Source organism: Varroa jacobsoni, unplaced genomic scaffold (genome assembly GCF_002532875.2).
Source record: "Varroa jacobsoni isolate VJ856 unplaced genomic scaffold, vjacob_1.0 scaffold_3, whole genome shotgun sequence".
NCBI lineage: Eukaryota > Metazoa > Arthropoda > Arachnida > Mesostigmata > Varroidae > Varroa > Varroa jacobsoni.
Window position 1 is genome coordinate 1 of NW_019212905.1, and position 17,798 is coordinate 17,798.

The following is a 17,798-nucleotide window of genomic DNA, read 5'->3' on the forward strand; positions in this document are numbered from 1 at the left end:
CGTAATGATAACGCAATGACATTCAGTTAACATGGAGAAACTTGAGGTTTGCCTTCTTGCCAACGGGAAGCTATACAATACTCTGTTGGATTGAGCAGAAAAGATTTAGCCCTTTAGCCCTTAAGGCCCTATAGCAACAAGCAGATCGATCAGAAATCTTGCATACATTGCATTGAACATATCAATCATGCGTACGCTTCTGCTAAACATACATCATGCTAACATCTGCTGATAAAAGCTGCTCAAACATAATGGAACTGTTTTCTCTCGTATTCTCTATAGTGATGTATTGTAAAAAAATCAATAGACATCTGTCGATGTATGCTATAATACTTCAGATTCAGCTGATACTATGATATCATTCTTGCGAAAACAAAGCAATTTGCTCATTTGCCATTGTACCTAATATTTTCCTTTGCTTCCTTCTACTTGTGCCTTTCATTTTTTACCAAACAGATCTACCGTGACGCAGTTTTATTTGCATCTATATTTGAATACATCTTGATGAATTCGTTGGCAGCTGACGAAAGATGAAAACAGTTCTAAATGGTCTAAACGAAGGCTTTCGATCAACAACGTTTTTACCAGCACCTTGAAACAAAGATTCGCGGCAGTTTTTTGATCACACCATGCCCTCGTATCACTAGCCAGATGATTAAAGTTACATGTATAGGTGTGCAAATGGATAACAAAGTTACACGCTGGCGAACTGTGTCTTGATAGACGCTCACTACAGGCTAGCAATAATCACTGAACAGATGTTGTGTTTTCGGCAGTCATGTACATTCGACGTGAACACAGAGCTTCGGAGACTTGTATTAGGCAAGTGCGCTAAATATCGACTATCCAGAAATACATGTTTTAGGTGCAGTGCTAAAACTCGTTCGAATTACCGTCTGCATCTTTTCCGGAGGCTTCTTGTTTCCACGACGTCCCGAAAGTGGCCTTACGATCACGCACAGCGTTCGACCAAGTTACGGTGGCAATAACGCTGAACTGATCACAAGTATCTGACATCATAATCCGTTCAAAATGTGTGTTAGCGGTAGTATAAACGCGCCCTCAATAGAAATGGGTGTTGTTATTTTTAGAAACGTAAGCAGCATTTGATCTACACTCAAGGCTTCGAGGTGTAGAAACTCCACGCATCCCCTATAACGGTTTACTACTGCTTGAAGAATACGCACTCACCAACGGGTCAAACAAACATTCTCAAGTGTATGCTACGATCGTCCAAGGTTATTACTGCTTTCGCCGAATAAAATTCATAGTCACTCATTGTGTTGACAACGAACACATTTCGCCTTTCTGGGTGTTTTATGCCGATGTAATTTGTTATTACCGCATATCAACGAAAAAGTCTATCAAATCATTGGGGAAATCGACTTTGGGAAGAAAAACAGGTGTGAATTTACAGAGTACAGTTTACCAAGTGGTTTCCTTCTATAGGATTATTGAGAAGCGATTGACCGCTACAATCACATTTGGTAATTTTTTTGCCGGGAAACCTTCGGTGCTCATAATAGAACATTTACAGTACTCTTTTCATCTCTTCCTCGCTACCTCTTTCACTCGCTTTTTTAGTCTGTGATGTTGTTTGCTATGGTAAGCATGATCGTTTTGCTTCTTGAAAGTTTATATTCTATCTATTCTGTTAAGTATACGTCTGTATATGCACATTTTAGCGCGAAATCTTGAATACGGATTTCAAAGATACGTCGGTTAGCCGATAGCGATACAACAAATACGCAAGCTTTTTAAACGTCCGGAACTTTCGACTAATGGGTAGCTGCTTATAATTGCTCCATAAAGGTAAATATTGCACTACGGTACATATAAGAAAGCTAAGTTTTTATCTGGCCTTAGCGTTAGTCTGACGAAGGAGTAAGGAAACAAAACTTTTTCTAATGCACTATGGTACAGTTTTAAGTTAAATTTTTGTTCTGCTTTCACCACTTGTGGTCTTCCAACGAGCAAATATCAATGACCAGATTTGTAAATCGAAATTACGTTGCTTTTAAAGCATATCGAAGGTGAACTGAATTAAAATTTGGGCATAGACACACTGCGAGTTTGCAATAAAATTTCGAAACAATCAAAGTTTCCAAAGAGAATTTCCAATAAACTCCAAAAAAAACAATAGAAAAAAAAAGACAAATACAACTCTAGCTTTCTTGTAGGGAGCCCCATGCTGCCCTGATAGATCCTCGAAGAAATCCTAACAGAGTAATTGAGCCCTACGGCAAAACGAACAGCTGCAGTGAAAACGAGGACTGTTAAGAAAATAGATATACATATTTAGTTGCGTTTGTGATGTATGTAGACAGCATTTTTCAATGGTTGTCGTTCAGCAGAGAATTTCTTGAGAGTGACGGGTCGGAAACGATGTCACCCCAGCGAATTTAGGTAGCTTTGCTAAAACAAACACATAAGCACCTGTGCAGATCTTGTAGAAAACTAATAGACAGATTGCAACATTCTACTATGCTATACTCCAGATGATCGTAGCGGAAATATTTCTACGTTGACGTAAAAAGATACAGTTAACGTATACTTCGACGCACCTATCTTAGAACATAAACTTCAAACCTGGAGCTGTCGAAAAGGTCTGATAGTCAATATCCCGGATATATGGCGAAGGCATTAAAATGTTTTATGGGAGTTTTCTTAATGTTTGCCATATGTGACCTGGCATTGCCATAAGAGAAAAAGACTTTTTTCGTTGATTAGTTTTAGTCGATTTGACCAATGGCTTGCTAGTCGTTGACAGCACAGATCCGAATCTTTTCAACTTGTTGAAAACTTTTTGTATTATTTAAAAAGATATTTAGTTAATTGGCAACATCGTGGACACCCACGGGTCGATCTTGTCTTGTTTAGTTTAGGCAGTAACTCCATACAACCTTTTTCCTGAAGTCGATTCCTGAAGCTAACAGAAACATGGCCCGCACTCTAGCATGAGGCCACTCCGGACAATTTTACCGTGTCTACTATTGTTAGATCTCAGCTTTCGAACGACGCTGACCGAAGCGGCTCATATAACCTGAGATAAACAGCTTTAAGGCCATTTCGCTACAGTCGATACTTCTTTAATAGCTTAATATTTTGTACCGTGTTCATTTTAGTAAATATCTATTAATATATAACTCATAATTAGGACAACTAATGCCTCGCCCCCCAGTCGCTTAGACGCCAGTCTTCACTGCTAATTGGCCAACGATATTCGCTGGTGAACTTCAACGTTTACTTGTTTAGCTATTAAAATGATAACTGGCGTAGTTTTGATATGAGGTCTGTGTGAGCCAACAGATCTGTGGCTTATTGAGCTTTGGGTTGCAACAATTCGTAGGGCCCATCTAGTACTCAGTTCTGTCTCGGTACGCTAATGACCGTTTTATGTTTATCAACTGATCAGAATGTTGTGGCATCGCTAGAAAATTTGATGGAAATCGTATTTGTGTTACGAGTTGAATTTCATTCGACCGTTTATATTCACACATTTCTAACCTGCGCCTGATTATAATTACGTGTCCTGATAAGATGTCCTGTATCTGTAGTGAACCGGTCGCTGAAACTTCCAATGTTCGTCTTCTTGATGTTACGCCTGATCATACGTTGTATAAAATTTTTGGGGTATTTGCGCTTATCGCTGTTAAGACCTAAACTTATTGCAACTGTTACTGGTATGTGAGGAAAAAGGAAGCGTGTCGATTCTGATCAACGAATCTCTCAACTCTGGTTAGGCTAAGCGTTTAAATAGAATAGTATTGCTCTAGTGCCTGCCGAATCATTGAGTCTTTGAAGTTTCTTTCTTTTGCTGACCCTTTGCCATATAAATGCATTTAGGAATAATACTATCCGTCAACTATTGACAATAATATCCAAGTAAATATACAACCCGTTTACAAACATCCGGCCAAAGCAGAAGAGTATTTCCGATAGCAGTGAGGAACTCGACACACATGTTAGAATCGCAGCAGTAACAGCGAAACCTCCCATTAAATTCGAACGTTCTTTAACCATGGAAGCAAGTAGGTAATTGCCGTAATTAACTACTACTTCGACTCCAAGAAGTAGGATCTGCTCGGGGGGGGGCTCTAATGTCTGTCTGTGTCTGTGTCGTCCTATTGTTCTGGTTTTCGTTCACTGAATCAGCTATTCGAAAATTGCAGCTCAGTTCCCGTCAGCTTGAACCTTCGAGTTCGTCATGACCTTCGATATAAGCAGTCTAATTTTCTCTCTGTTCTTTCTTCCTTCCTTGGAGAGCGTCCAGGGTTCTTGTGTGTGAGTCCCGTCGTCGTATACACCAGCGTTGCACTGATGTACGAGTTATTTGGCAGCTTTCTTACTTTACAAAGATATCCTTGGAAATGTACGTGGCCAGTCAGGGCCTGGGTTAGATAGCGTGTCGCGTTTCCAAATTATTTGATTTCCGACATCAACCTTTTAGTTTAGAGAGCAACTTCTATTGTGCTTTCTCGTTCGTGTTGCAATCTTCGAATGTGTTCTGCCTAAGCTTCTCTCGGGTAGGTTGCTAGTCCTTATACGTTTTTCCTGGTCCTCGGCCGTGATAGCCCACGGTACCGTTGTGCTCACGATTATAGTGGCAGGGGTTAGGGTAGCTCTCAACGTTCTAGCTACCCGGAGAGCGAGCCGGCTTTTGCTTCTGTTCATCCTCACAACTTTTTTCTCAAGCGGTGCTATGCCTTTCGACTTGAGCCTACCGAGGCCTTATGCGGCGAACGCCGCTCTTTCACCATTTGCCCTTTGTGTAAGGTTTCAGCTAGACCCTAGGCAAGCTTCATTCGCAAGTACCTAAATACCTTTCCTACGGCTAGACTGCGTTCCTGGTTAGTAATAAAGTTTCACCATCTTTTTCTGCCAGTAAGTGGTATGACTTCTGTCTCTTGGTGTGCGAGCTCAAGTTAATATCTGCTCATCGAGTCTGTCACATTTTTCAGAGCTGTTGTTTGAAATTGAATTTCGGCCCTGGCAATAATTACTAGCGCTATCCGATCGTTTGCATAGACTCACACTGATCAGTAAAAAAAAAATTAATACTCTCTTAGAATACCGTGATAATTACTAGTGATCCTAAAGCGAGCTTAGGTTTGAGAACACATGTATACGTCTGGGCCACCTCAAAAATGACTCTAATGATTTTTGTAATTATTTGTTACAACGCTGTTATTGATAAAAAAAAAAAACACTGGAATTGAAAGCCATGCTCTAGAAAAATTTTACTTGTGTGAGAAAATATGAAAAAATTGTCTCAAATATTGTAGCGGCAGCTGCTGCACCTAATTATTACACAACCGACAACTAGGTGGGCCAGATATTAGCAGCAGTAATGATAAGGTTATAAAATAATCACTTCCTGTTCCTGACAAACTGTAGTTCAGTACCTAGATTATTTTGAAGTAATAATTTATCTGAAAATTAACCTATATAGCACGCTACAAAAAATTAGTATACGAGTACTTTTATATACTTCGTTTGTAAGCAGGAACATCGTGAAGCTACCTGTGGCTTTCTAGGCACTCTCAAGCTAGCGACATCGCTAGTACTACTTTCAAATTCGCGTAAATTCATTAGAATCATTAATGATAAGCGGCTGTGCAAAACAGAAAACAGGATCGAGGCTTCCAGCAGTAGTAGTAGCTGCGGATAAGCTTTAAGCGCTCCGAAGAAACAAAGAAAGTTGTGTTTAGGAAGCACCTTACAAGCACAGTCGTTTGTAAATTTTATGCAACCTGTTAGTGTGATTATATTGCCTTAGCTGTATAGAGGACAGACTTACTGATATACTAGCAATAGTATCAGAAGAATTGTGCAAAAATATTCGTCCCAATATCCACAAGGAGTATATGAGTCCAGCATATAAGAAAATAATTATTTGTCAACATTTGGAGATATCGCAAGAATAGCTTGGCCTGCCGTTCACCGCTCTTTTTACGAAAAAATAATTCCTTAAGTTGAAGACAATAAGTTTTTTTCATTAAATTAAATATTATTTTGAATATTTTCGGATATTTCTATTATGTAAGTAAGTGCTCGGAATCGTCTCTTAGACAGAGCATTGAAGACTTGCCTCTATTGGAAGAATTAGATTTACTTGCGTTGGAGAACCAATAAAAATGCCTATAAAACGACATGGCAACCATCTACCAAAGCTGAAATTCATCGCAGTAGATGTAAGTATCACCCAATGTAAGTAAAAAAAAGTCTACTTTACAAGATCAACGCCAAATGATTATTTTTTTGCGTAACTTACATTAAAGATTTCCAATTAAATGTAAAAATCTACAGTAAAAGGGAAGAATAAATTCTTAAAAAAAAAAAACAAAGTTTTAACATCGTACAAGCTCGTTTCTTCTCTAGTTAGATAAGACCTCATTTAAATACTTGCAAGGTTAGTTTTCCTAGATTACTTTTGCTTTAATGTAGACCAAAAGATTGGACACTTTGGCTTTCGAAACTCTTAGAGTATAAGCAATCATAAAAATCATTGGTAAAATAATAAAAAGGTTTATAATTAAAGAATACAGACTATTCCGCGACGTGTCTAATTTTTCGAAGGAAATCTGTAATCTGCTTCCTGGTTGTGTACAAGTCCTCGAGTTCAAAAAGCTACCGTACGTTTGGATAAGTTGCTCGCCCGCGCGAACCATCACGAACGCGCATGATGGGCACGTTTTGCAATGGAAATAGAGAAAAAAAAAAACTGTTTGCCTATGATACTGAATTATTTACAGCTGACTAGTCATTCCACAACGTGTCGTGGCATAATGGTGCTGCAAGTCTTAATCTACGAAAAGATTACATCCCAAACGACAAATAAGAGGCGGTTTTAATAATTTAAGCCTTGTTTCAACTTAGTCTTAGTTGTGCCGTAACCTGATTTCAAAGCGTTCCGCCTATTCAACCACGCACATCAGCTGCAATATTGACAAAATTTCAAAAAGATCATAAGGCGTTTTTCAATAAACCTTCTATTCACCTAATTTTTGTTATAATAAATCTCAATAATAAAGAAAACCATCGTGTATACCTGCATGAATAGCGATGCACGTGTGTCTAGCAGGAAGTTGTCTACTGTCTGACAGCTTATCACGGTTTTCGTATGTTTCAACTGTCAGAAGATGGTCACAGAATCTGAAGATTACTTCTGGCGGGACTGAGCAGGAGAAGGGCTCTCTATATTCATCACCTTTATGACTGTTATACGAATATATAGTAACTGTCTTCATCCTGCAACCAGGCCGTTACTCACACTACCTGATAGATGTTCATGTTGTTCCGTATATTTTTATCAATGCTGCATGGGCACCTCATTTACTAATAATTGTGGAAGTACGCTGTTATCACCTTTGGATCTTTTCCGTTAGGTTCCAGGATTTTTTCATTCAGTTTTTGCTGTTTTTCAGAGTTAAAACATCAGCAGATCACAGTCGTCGCACCGATTTAGCGTGATAATTGGTGCTTTGTCTGTCCTATTACGGCCACTAACGTTAACTCGTTTGCTTTATCTATGGAAGCATGTCGACTAGGAAACACGGTGCCGCTCAAATGAGCTGATCTACAATTTGATATCAAGCTTCACATAGCTATTAAGTGTTTATCTCCTGAGCTTTAAAACGCCCGAGACAGTGCTGTAAAACGCGAAGCTTGCACGAAGTAATTTATTGATATGTTTCCAAGATGGTTTATATTACTTACATTTTATACAGATCATAATCACATAAGATTTTATTTTCTAGTAACAAACACAGATATATTAAGAAGCTAAGTGGGTATACTGGCGTGGACTAAAACTGTCAAAAATCGTGGTTAGCACACTTGTCAACATTCTTTGAAAAATGTTTAATACATTGTCCTTGAGGTCCAATACGTCGTTTAAGATGAGTAAAGCATATACGTTCCTTGAGAACGTATTACTACATGATAATGATTATGATTATTATATGTACTTGAGTGTTAGTCGTTTGCCTATAATATGAAAGGCAAATTCAACTATTTGCAATTGAGGTGATGTACATTGAAATCCACCTTTGAACGGGTTCTTTTTTCACTTTTAGTCAATCTTTTCTATCAGCCTGCACAATAACTGTACCGATACTGTTAATGTTCGTGACCCTCCAGTAGCTTATTGATGCAAGGGCTTATAAGCATGTTTATATTCTGTTTTACTACGTAAATGCTTCATAGAAGCTATTAGCAAGTACAAACCTTTATTAAAACATAAAAAATATATGTTTTCAACGAATCGACTTTTGTTGTACTCAGCGCATTCGGTGCGCCTCACTGTGTCTAAATATATCCGAGTAAACAATGGACGCGTGCAGCGTGGAACTTCTCAGCTAATCGGCTCCATCTATCAAGCTATATAGCGCGTCAATATACGGGTTTTCTATTTTTTAGGTCAAATGTGTTGTGACACCAAAGGCGATTCTAGCACGAGAAGAACCTTTCTTTCCACACAACATATGAACACGGCCATTCTCGAATTAATCCACTAGTGTGGCCGACCACAAGTCTTATTGAATGTGGCGCAGTAGGACAAAGTATATCAGCACAGGTAGGTTAGCAAAGCACCACCTTTTGCATAGATACGCGCTGGTAGATCACTCATATCCATACATGACGACGATGGTGACGCTTGTGTTTAAGTATGCAACCCAGACGAAGCCGGCCAGCAGGTGCAATGGAAGAGGAGTCAAACTTCTAGCACATTGTTGAGACAAGTCAGTAACTTTGACGTAAAAATATCTTTTACGCTAACAGATAGTTTCATGCAGGACAAGAGAGCGCTCGTAACGAAGAGGAGCTTTACGATACATTCTGTTTGCTGTTGTGCTAGGGATCATGAGGATGGCGACTACCGAGATAGCTTTGGCCTCCTCGCCGCTGAAGGGCTTGAGAATGGTAACTTAGGACGAAATTCAAAAATCGAGGGATGTGAGTGGAAGTAAACCGCCGTTAAGCAACAGCTGAAAACTAAATGCGCAGCTAAAGAAGCTGCCTTGCCCATTCAGTCTTATTTAATAAGAACGTCTTCGTGTAAAGGTGTCTCGCCGTCATGTCGTCGTCGTAGCAATTCTGACTGATATATAATGACAGGCACTATTTTCGCCGCCGTTATTGTTATTGCCTTTAAAATGCGGTGACAGTTTGGCTAGGGGGGTAAAGCTAGTTCTACTGTTGTTGTTTGTTGAGAGCATGCAACTAATGAATGCAATGCGGTTGCCATGCTACTACTGATGCTGCAGTTGTTGTTGTGGTTGACACCGGTGCTGCCTAGCTAGCTACAAAGCTGTTCCGTTCTATGGCGATAACGATTCCATTTGATTAGGCTTGGTGTCCCTGTTACGGGTATTCTCCCCTTACTCACAAGTTCTCCTTTCCACGGGGGGCGGGGGGCGTTTGTTACGGCGACTGTTCCGGTGTCGTTACTGTTCTTAAGGGCCAACCAACTGCTTTTTCATTTCAGCCGTCCACCTCGATTGATTACGGACTCGTTGTAGGCGCACAGTACGTATGATCAAAGAGAACAAAAGTGTGCCCTCTAAAGTGTTTGTTATAATAATTTCAGAGGGGTGCTTTCCGCAATAAGTTATTCGTCTACTCCTTTTAGAGGCCAACATTGAGAAACCAGATATTATAGTGCTTATAGCGACATCAATTAATTTATTCAAATAAATTGTGCTGTGCTTGCCTTTTTAAACCAATTTGCTGGATGACGATTGTGCGTCGCCTCCTTCTCATTCAACTGCCAAACTTTGGAACGACGTAACTTTTGGCTACTTGATGCTTCTCACTGAATAGCTGAAATAGATTACATTTTAGCTAGTTTTTGTTTGAACAGAATTAGGAGTGGGCTGATCGTACGAATTCTTCAACCCAGATAGAAGGGACGACGCGCGACTGATGCTATGGAACCCCGCGCTTGTCAAGTGAAAGCCCAGCTCCGGCCCCTTGGCAGACCTGTCATCTCCACGCTTTCTAACTACGCCCTTCGATATACACGGAGAGCGTCGAAGCTTTCGTACAAGTAAGTTGACAAGCCATACAGCATTAACACTTACCCATATACGATGTTCGAAAGAGACTAGGGGTTTAAAGCATCTAAAACAAGTCACTGACTCAATGGAGTTGAGTGAACCTGTAATGCTTAGACTAAAGACTTGGATAAAAACAACGGCTTCTTCAGTGTGGCCATCGATTTTTTTAAATCATTTGCTTTCGAATTTTTCTTCCTAGCCGGCGTAATTTATATGCTTCGGAGGCGGCATTTCTCGCTGCTGGTATACGAAGGAACGATTTGTTCGATAAATGCCAAAAAAATCATAGCACAAGTCCCTTTTACAATACATCTTTTTTATCTGTGTAATTAGCTTGCACTTCTAATACAATAAAGTTTAGACGAGATTTTCTGAAAACCTTTACTTACACAAGATAGGGGGGTGTTGTGCTTGTTTGAAATTTGAAATTTTTTTTTAGATTGGAAATTAATCTGCTTCTGAAAAAAGGACGATTGTCGTAATAGACAAACAGATCAAGAAATCTTATATGGTCTTTTATTTTTGATTGAGTGTAGATTTCTTTATTTATTATCTCTTATTATTAAAATCTGTAACTCTTGACAAAGACATTGTCCTATCTAATAGCGTCGCACTAAATTCAAATTACAGGTACACGGCCCGCGGGTGCATATTTACTTTGTTTGTGGTAAACGTTTTGTTATACGCCGTAACAGTGATTAGTACTGAAATCCTCGTGATAACATTCTACCTTGGTTATCATCTCTGTCAGAGGTATGGAAGCTTTTCTATGCAGGAATTCTTAAGATCAACTACAACTCAGTCTATTCCAATGTTCGAAGCATATCGTAAATTTGTTCACGTAAAGATGAAAAGGTGTGCGCATCGATCTTAACCCTTAATTTCAAGATATACGATTTGGTGTTCTAACAAATTGTTTCAGGGTTGAACACAGTACAGACGCAGAAAGAAAACAACTCAAAATATTGAAGTCCGAGGAGACATCGCTTTTAAAGCAGGTACCTTGCAACGATTATAATATTATTTGAATATAATAATGTTATGCAAATACGTGGCTCGATGACGGATCTGGTCAAAGCAAGTTTTCTGAAATTTACTCTCACGATGGCAGTGAATCTCAAGCGCGTATTAAAAACAAAATTTTATGGTAACTATCTAATTAAAAAAAGAGGTGGACTTTATATTATAAATACGTTAACCGAGCAATAGCTTGTTAGTCCTGGAAGTCGATTACTGTTGCTTTCCCAAAAATGGCAAGAAGTGGTTGATCTCCATCATTAATTCTATTCCCTGTTTATACTGATACAGGTAATCAGGGTGATGGGAATTGACTTTGCTCCAGCAGCCACGCCGTTGACACGACGTCTGCAGACGCTCGCTGCCGCCTTATGCTCGTTCAGTTTTCTCTTCGCAGGAATCTTTTTCACCGTACTAGCTATTATCCTAAGCTTCAGCAATCTGTATTGGATCGTAATACTCTATACAGGATGGTGAGCAATCAGTAATTGTATCTATAGCTATCTGTTACATTTCTACAAATGTGTTTACTTATTCCATTTACATTTGGCGTATTCCAGTGAGAGATATAAAAACATTGTAAATCAGTTTGTTGTACGCTTTTTGGGGAAATTTTTGCACTATTGTGCTTGCATTATCGTCTCTCATAAAACCCGTCTAACCTTCAAAAGCATGACCTGACAGTTCATGGCTGTCTGGGTTTCCGTGGCCCCAGGTCACGAATTCGAGTGCGGTTGACGGCTGTACACAGTTCTCAAAAACAGAGAAAACGAGCATGGGAGAAGCACAAGAACCTTTCAGTTTTCCGAGGATTTATTACTTTTCAACACGACGACACAAATAATATAGGTTAATTTCGATATTACTTTATTATTATTATTGAATATTACTTAATTCCACCGGAATATATTTTCTTCCCAATTGTAAACATAGGCCTTTAGTCATAAGCGGTCACAAAATGTTAAATGATACCCATTAACCTTTTGAGAGGTTGACACTAACAGGGTGTCTGTCTCTCTGCGTTCCTACCGTGTCATAATATCCGCTAGTAGAATACCACAAAGAGCAACAGACAGATGAAACAAATCTAAGGAAGAGATCACATGCGATAGAAACCCATACGAAAATAACACAGGACGAGAGCAGCATTGGAAAGTCCACTCTACAAATGTGACTGCTACTGTTTTCGGCAGTGGGCACGACACTGTTTACGTGACGATTACCGCCCCTATATTTTAGTCTCGTCGTTTTGTAGTTTCCTAATCAGAGCGAAGTAAGAGGGCATCCGAAATGATGTGCAAAGGAGGCTTTAGGAAAATATATTTTGAGATGGTCGGGTTCATATATCTAGATGTTTTTTTTCATGCAAAAATTTCTTCTTTTCTGTCACTATTATTCATAGCATAGCTATCATTTCATGTGAAATTTAAACTATGGCTCATTGACTATTAATATTCAATTGTAATACAAAACCCCTTAAAATTTTCAATGTATTCTGACTGGCTAAAGTGTACCTTGTTTTATTTTTTGGTAGAATATTATTCAAGTGTTCTTTAATTGAAACAAAACAAATCAATTACTGACACGTCTTTTAATACTGAATGACGCACTGTTGCGATGCTTCGCTATACGCGCGACTCATCGAACTAAAAACCATCAGAGAACAATACCAATCCATAAGAAGCTAGCGGCTAGCCGATCTGAAGTAACATCATCAGAAGCAAAATAATAATAAATTTAATTTAAATAAGCAAACTAAATTTAGCGATATTGCAGATTTTAGACATATTATTATCTTTATACTAGAATGTCTACACAAAAAAATACTACCAAAAATTATTTAAATTACGGGTGGTTGCTCTCAATCATATTATATAAATAGAAGTGTTTTTGTTCGCGTTGCTGGGGCAGATTCTACGCCTGTGACAAACAGCCCAGTATGAATTATGAAATCACGAGATGATGAACGACCAATACTTCTTTCGAAAAATTTGGCAAACAAAAACCTTTTTGCCTTATTATCAGCTTCAAGTATAATATGATAGTGATAACAAGCCTTATAATAATTATCATTGATACCGAAATCTGACCTAACAAAAACACCATTCTACAACCTAATGGTTACCAAGCGGATGAACCAGAAAACCGGTACAAGCTGATACAGATATCTGCTTTGATATGATTTTACAGTTGTGATATAATATGATTGAGCGAAATGTTTCTCTTGGAAGATAGAGGACGATTTGGCAGTTGGTGCTTTTTACGCATCTGCAATACTGTTATAAACAGATCTTCATTTTCTCAGGTGCTGGTAAAAAAATTGATCCGTTAAGAATTTGCATTGTCATGCTTCTCCCGCCATTTTAATAACATAATAATAACATTAAAAGTTAATTAACCTATGTGTATGAAAACTTATCTATATCGGTCCTTTAAAATCTAAAGAAGATGTTACGAAATTTGAGAAAAATCGTCATTCGGAAAACGGAAGGGTGTTGACAATATTCTGTCTCACAAATACCGTCCTTTCTGCATTAATGTAATAACTCATATTTAATTTGCAGGTACGTCTATGATTTTCGCACGCACGAAAAAGGAGGTCACCGCGTGCACTGGTATCGTCGATGGAAATTATGGACTAAGGTAAAAATGAAAAAGCTGTCAGCCTTTAACGAAAAAAAGCAACACTTTGCTACAAAAAAAAGTAATGTAATCTTAATGAATACTACATGACCTGTAAATGCCATACTTTTTTACAGATGGCGGAATATTTCCCGATTTGCTTAATAAAGACAGCTGGTCTTCCTGCTGATAGGTAAGTTTCCGCAATTTAGCAAATTTTCATTAACACTTTCATTAAAAGGTACACTAAAAATATCTACGATTGTGGAATTGTCAAACAACTGCGACGCGAAAATGAAATCAATGCATGTAATGATGATTATAATTTTCCAGAAACTACATAATGGGATATCACCCACATGGAATTATGGCAGCAGGCTCATTTATCAACTTCGGCACTGAAGGAACAGGGTTCGCCAAGCTCTTTCCTGGTAGGTTATTTTATATTAGCTGATAGAATAAGTTACCTAGCGAACCTTAAGCATTGATAAAGCAGTAGTTAAACACGAATGAAACAATCGCGTTCATTGGAAGCTGGGACGATTTCCGTAAGTTTTTCACTGTCGTAGGTACATCTGGTCAAGCCAAGATATTCGCTAGATCTTCTACCTTAATGATACATGGGTGCCCTTTTACTATAATTATACCGACTGATTTCAGGAATCGCTCCGCATCTAATGACATTGACATTGAACTTCATGTTTCCCTTCTACCGTGATCTTCTTCTTGGGCTCGGGATTGTCTCTGTCTGCCGCGATTCTCTCGACTGGATATTAAAAAATAAGGTATGGTAAACCTTGCTCTCCTACACAGTGTATGTGTAGCGAAGCACAATCAAGGTACAAAAGATAGCATAATAAAGTCATTAACACCTTCCGTTCATCCATGTTTATGGCCTTTGATGTCATTCTCTCAGAAAAAGATGTGGATCTTGGCAACGGACGTTAATAATACTGAAGTTTGGTGTAATTTCATAAGTATAAAGATTACATTTCTATTTTTAGGGTGTCGGTAATGCAGCAATTATTGTCGTGGGGGGAGCGCAGGAGGCCCTCGATGCTCACCGGAACGCAGATATCGCGCTTACTCTAACTTCGCGAAAGGGTTTCATCAAGATCGCTCTACAGAATGGGTTAATAAACTTATAACGCTAAAACTTCGCTACAACTAGTTTGCTTCGTTTTCTATATAGGTTACTATTCACTCTCAGATGCTGGGCCTAATGAATATATTAACTGATGCAATATACCTAATACTGTCTTTGCGATGAATAATCTAAGTGGCTCGGTAATGATGTACTCTCATGCATAATATTGTTTTGTTGACTCTTCAGAGCCGACCTTGTTCCAGTATTCTCGTTCGGTGAGAATAATGTTTACGCGCAGGCGGCAAATCCCCCAGGCTCAAAATTACGCGACATTCAGGTCCGTTGCACACACGACGGTAACACAACGTATGATCACCAACTACAGTCTCCTCACCATTACGCAATCATTGCAATTAGATATTGGAACTCTTCATGTAACCAATGCACTCTCTAGTCTTATTCGATGAGTGTTTTTGAATTGATATTGATTTCAGCTACGTAGACCATTTCCGGCTAAAAACAAACTACTCGTGATGATAACTGTAGCATAATTGTATCGTAGTCATTTACAATATGATATATATATACACAGATGCGTTTCAAACGTATCGTCGGTTTTAGCCCCCCTGTGTTCCATGGCCGCGGGCTTCTACAATACAGTTGCGGATACGTCCCATTTCGAACGCGAATCACCACAGTGGGTAGGTAGCAAAAATCCATGCGTTATTCTTTACCTATTTATTCGATTAAACGACGTAATCTTACTCAGATGTGATAGTCTATGAAGTTAAAGCAGTGTGCTTCCGATTTTGCAAATTTTCATTATAAGAAATATCTCGACTTGAGTAACAACGAAGATTTTCTGTTAAAGCAAGATAAAGACTAACTCTCGTTTATGGGATATTTTCTATGTAGTTGGTGCCCCAATTCGTGTTACTCAAGTGTTGAAACCGACCCAGCAACAGATTGACGACCTTCACGCAAAATACGTAGCAGCACTAAAGGATCTCTTTGAAACGCACAAAACGATGGCTGGATGCGACCCACGACATACCCTTATCATAGGCTAATGATACATGGCACGCGGTGCACTGATGCCGCCTGCGAAGACTCTCGTCATGATAACCGTCGCGCTGAAATACATGGCCAAGATATCAATTCAAGACATCCTTATAACGCCAATCAGGATTGATTTTGTTTAGCAGTGAAAAATGAATGCTGTGTTTCACTATTTGCATCTCGTCGATCGTCGTGTGATGTTCGCGGGGGAGCTTCCAGCTTTGTTTATGTATATCTAACCGACGTCAGTCTTTTGGCGAAGCAATTTGCAGCTATTAGTAACAGAAACGGCCAAAAAAAGTTTTAGTAGGAGATGTATTTTGTATAATATAGTGGATGAGGACTTTGCAACTGTGTGAAGCACTAGACCACATACAATGATCACTATCTGTATACAAATGTATGGCTGTTTGCGTGTTTATAAAAGGTCTGTGTGAAGATGGCGAAAAAAAGGTTTATTGTGAATGTATCACGTGAGAGGGTGAGTATGAAAATATGGCTATGCGAGTGCAATGACTTACTTAACGTTTAACTTCAAGTTCGAATATGTTTCTGGAGCGAAACCTTGCAATAATTCATAGCTTTTACAATCTATATCTGTGTGTATGAAAGTGACTGTCATTGAGGATCTTGTTGGTGTTGCCCTATGAGGATCTTGTTGATGTTGCCCTAATGTCTTCCCGAATTACAACGGAATGTCTCTAATGCCAAAGCCAGCATTCATAGTGTATCTGTGTTAGCAATCTAAACGCATCCAGGCTCATTAATTACATACTGGATTAGTTCAGACGTTTTATATACTCAACGTATGGGCTAAAAGCTTGTTCATCTGCCCGCCAAAGAGATTTAAGTGAACCAGCATCGATTTCAAACACACAAATTCGAAGTAACTAGTTATATTTTTAAGCATTTCTTACGTCAACTTTAAATAAGTAGTCAGTATTTTTATTGTAAAATTGAGATTTCGAGCTAATACAAAGCAACAAATAAATATAAATTAACAGTTGCTGTGCAACTCAATACAACAACATGATAATTCTCAGATAATGTGCACTTAAATCTTTTCGGTGAAGCGCAATTTAATGTTTGCTTTATTTATCCTGCGCGTCACTAGCGGCGGTTTCCCTTTATCTAAAGCTTGCTGTATCTATTCTGACGATCTTCCTTACGGCTTTATACATACACGCGCGCAAAAACACTCACAAACACCTAAATCCAAAGCAACAAAATGCGATATTGAGTTTGAGGACAATAAAGGGACGGCAACGATCGTCATTCTAATAGCCGAAGATAATAGAAAGAAGTAATACAAACTGTACGCGACTGAGAACACAAAGTATATTACTGAAACCTATACATTGTGATGTAGATAGACATCACAAGTTAGTGAACGATGAATGTGACCGGCGTGAGAATTTCGAGTTCATATAAGGAATAAGTGGCGAATGAATATTGAGAATAATACATATTTCATCGCGTATGCTAACTATACTGGAATATATACCTCCAATTGCAACAGGTACAATATAGGCTGGCTTATGTTGCATCAAAATCCGATAAAAACTCTATGCCAGTTTGCATGTCCCATCCGATTTGCTGAATCAGAAATCATACCTATCAGTGCAATAAATGCTGGTTACTAACCCAGATGTAATACAGCAAAATATATCCATAGGTATTACAAAACAGCCTGGAAACGAACGTGAACATTCTTATAAAGAACGAGAGTAGGGTGCACGTATGCCTATTACGTGCTTTATTAATGAGGGAAGTAAAGCATAATGTAAATTCACTCAGACCAATCGACCGCATTTTGTATGCCAACATATAAATTCGTAAATGAAATAAGCTTTTAGTTTAAAATCATGCAGGCGGACTAGCAGGAATGAATGTACATACTACCACATTAACCATGAGTTTTTACTGCTCGAAAGATAAAAAATAAGGCTTTA

At 38.6% G+C, this 17,798-nt stretch overlaps 1 protein-coding gene and 1 long non-coding RNA gene across 6 annotated transcripts; one reads left to right on the forward strand and one right to left on the reverse strand.

The window, feature by feature from the left end:
* Positions 1 to 6,508: 6,508 nt before the first annotated feature.
* LOC147754034 (uncharacterized) lies at positions 6,509 to 8,318 on the reverse strand. Its single transcript, XR_015312907.1, has 2 exons — positions 8,230 to 8,318; positions 6,509 to 6,938 (listed from the first exon to the last, which is right to left on the reverse strand). It is a non-coding gene; the product is annotated as an uncharacterized LOC147754034 (long non-coding RNA).
* LOC111259830 (2-acylglycerol O-acyltransferase 2) lies at positions 6,937 to 17,500 on the forward strand. 5 transcript variants are annotated; one of them, XM_022833960.2, is made up of 13 exons: positions 6,937 to 8,744; positions 9,866 to 10,051; positions 10,692 to 10,814; positions 10,984 to 11,059; positions 11,370 to 11,551; positions 13,643 to 13,721; positions 13,838 to 13,893; positions 14,034 to 14,131; positions 14,361 to 14,485; positions 14,705 to 14,832; positions 15,034 to 15,124; positions 15,380 to 15,488; positions 15,703 to 17,500. In XM_022833960.2, exons 2-13 carry the CDS (start codon positions 9,933 to 9,935, stop codon positions 15,855 to 15,857), a joined length of 1,341 nt encoding a protein of 446 aa, XP_022689695.1. In that variant the 5' UTR covers positions 6,937 to 8,744; positions 9,866 to 9,932; the 3' UTR covers positions 15,858 to 17,500. The 5 variants fall into 5 exon arrangements, with proteins under 5 accessions (XP_022689695.1, XP_022690421.1, XP_022688237.1 ...); XM_022834686.2 differs by having other exon boundaries at positions 6,937 to 8,578; XM_022832502.2 differs by lacking the exon at positions 6,937 to 8,744 and adding an exon at positions 8,834 to 8,925.
* Positions 17,501 to 17,798: the final 298 nt, after the last annotated feature.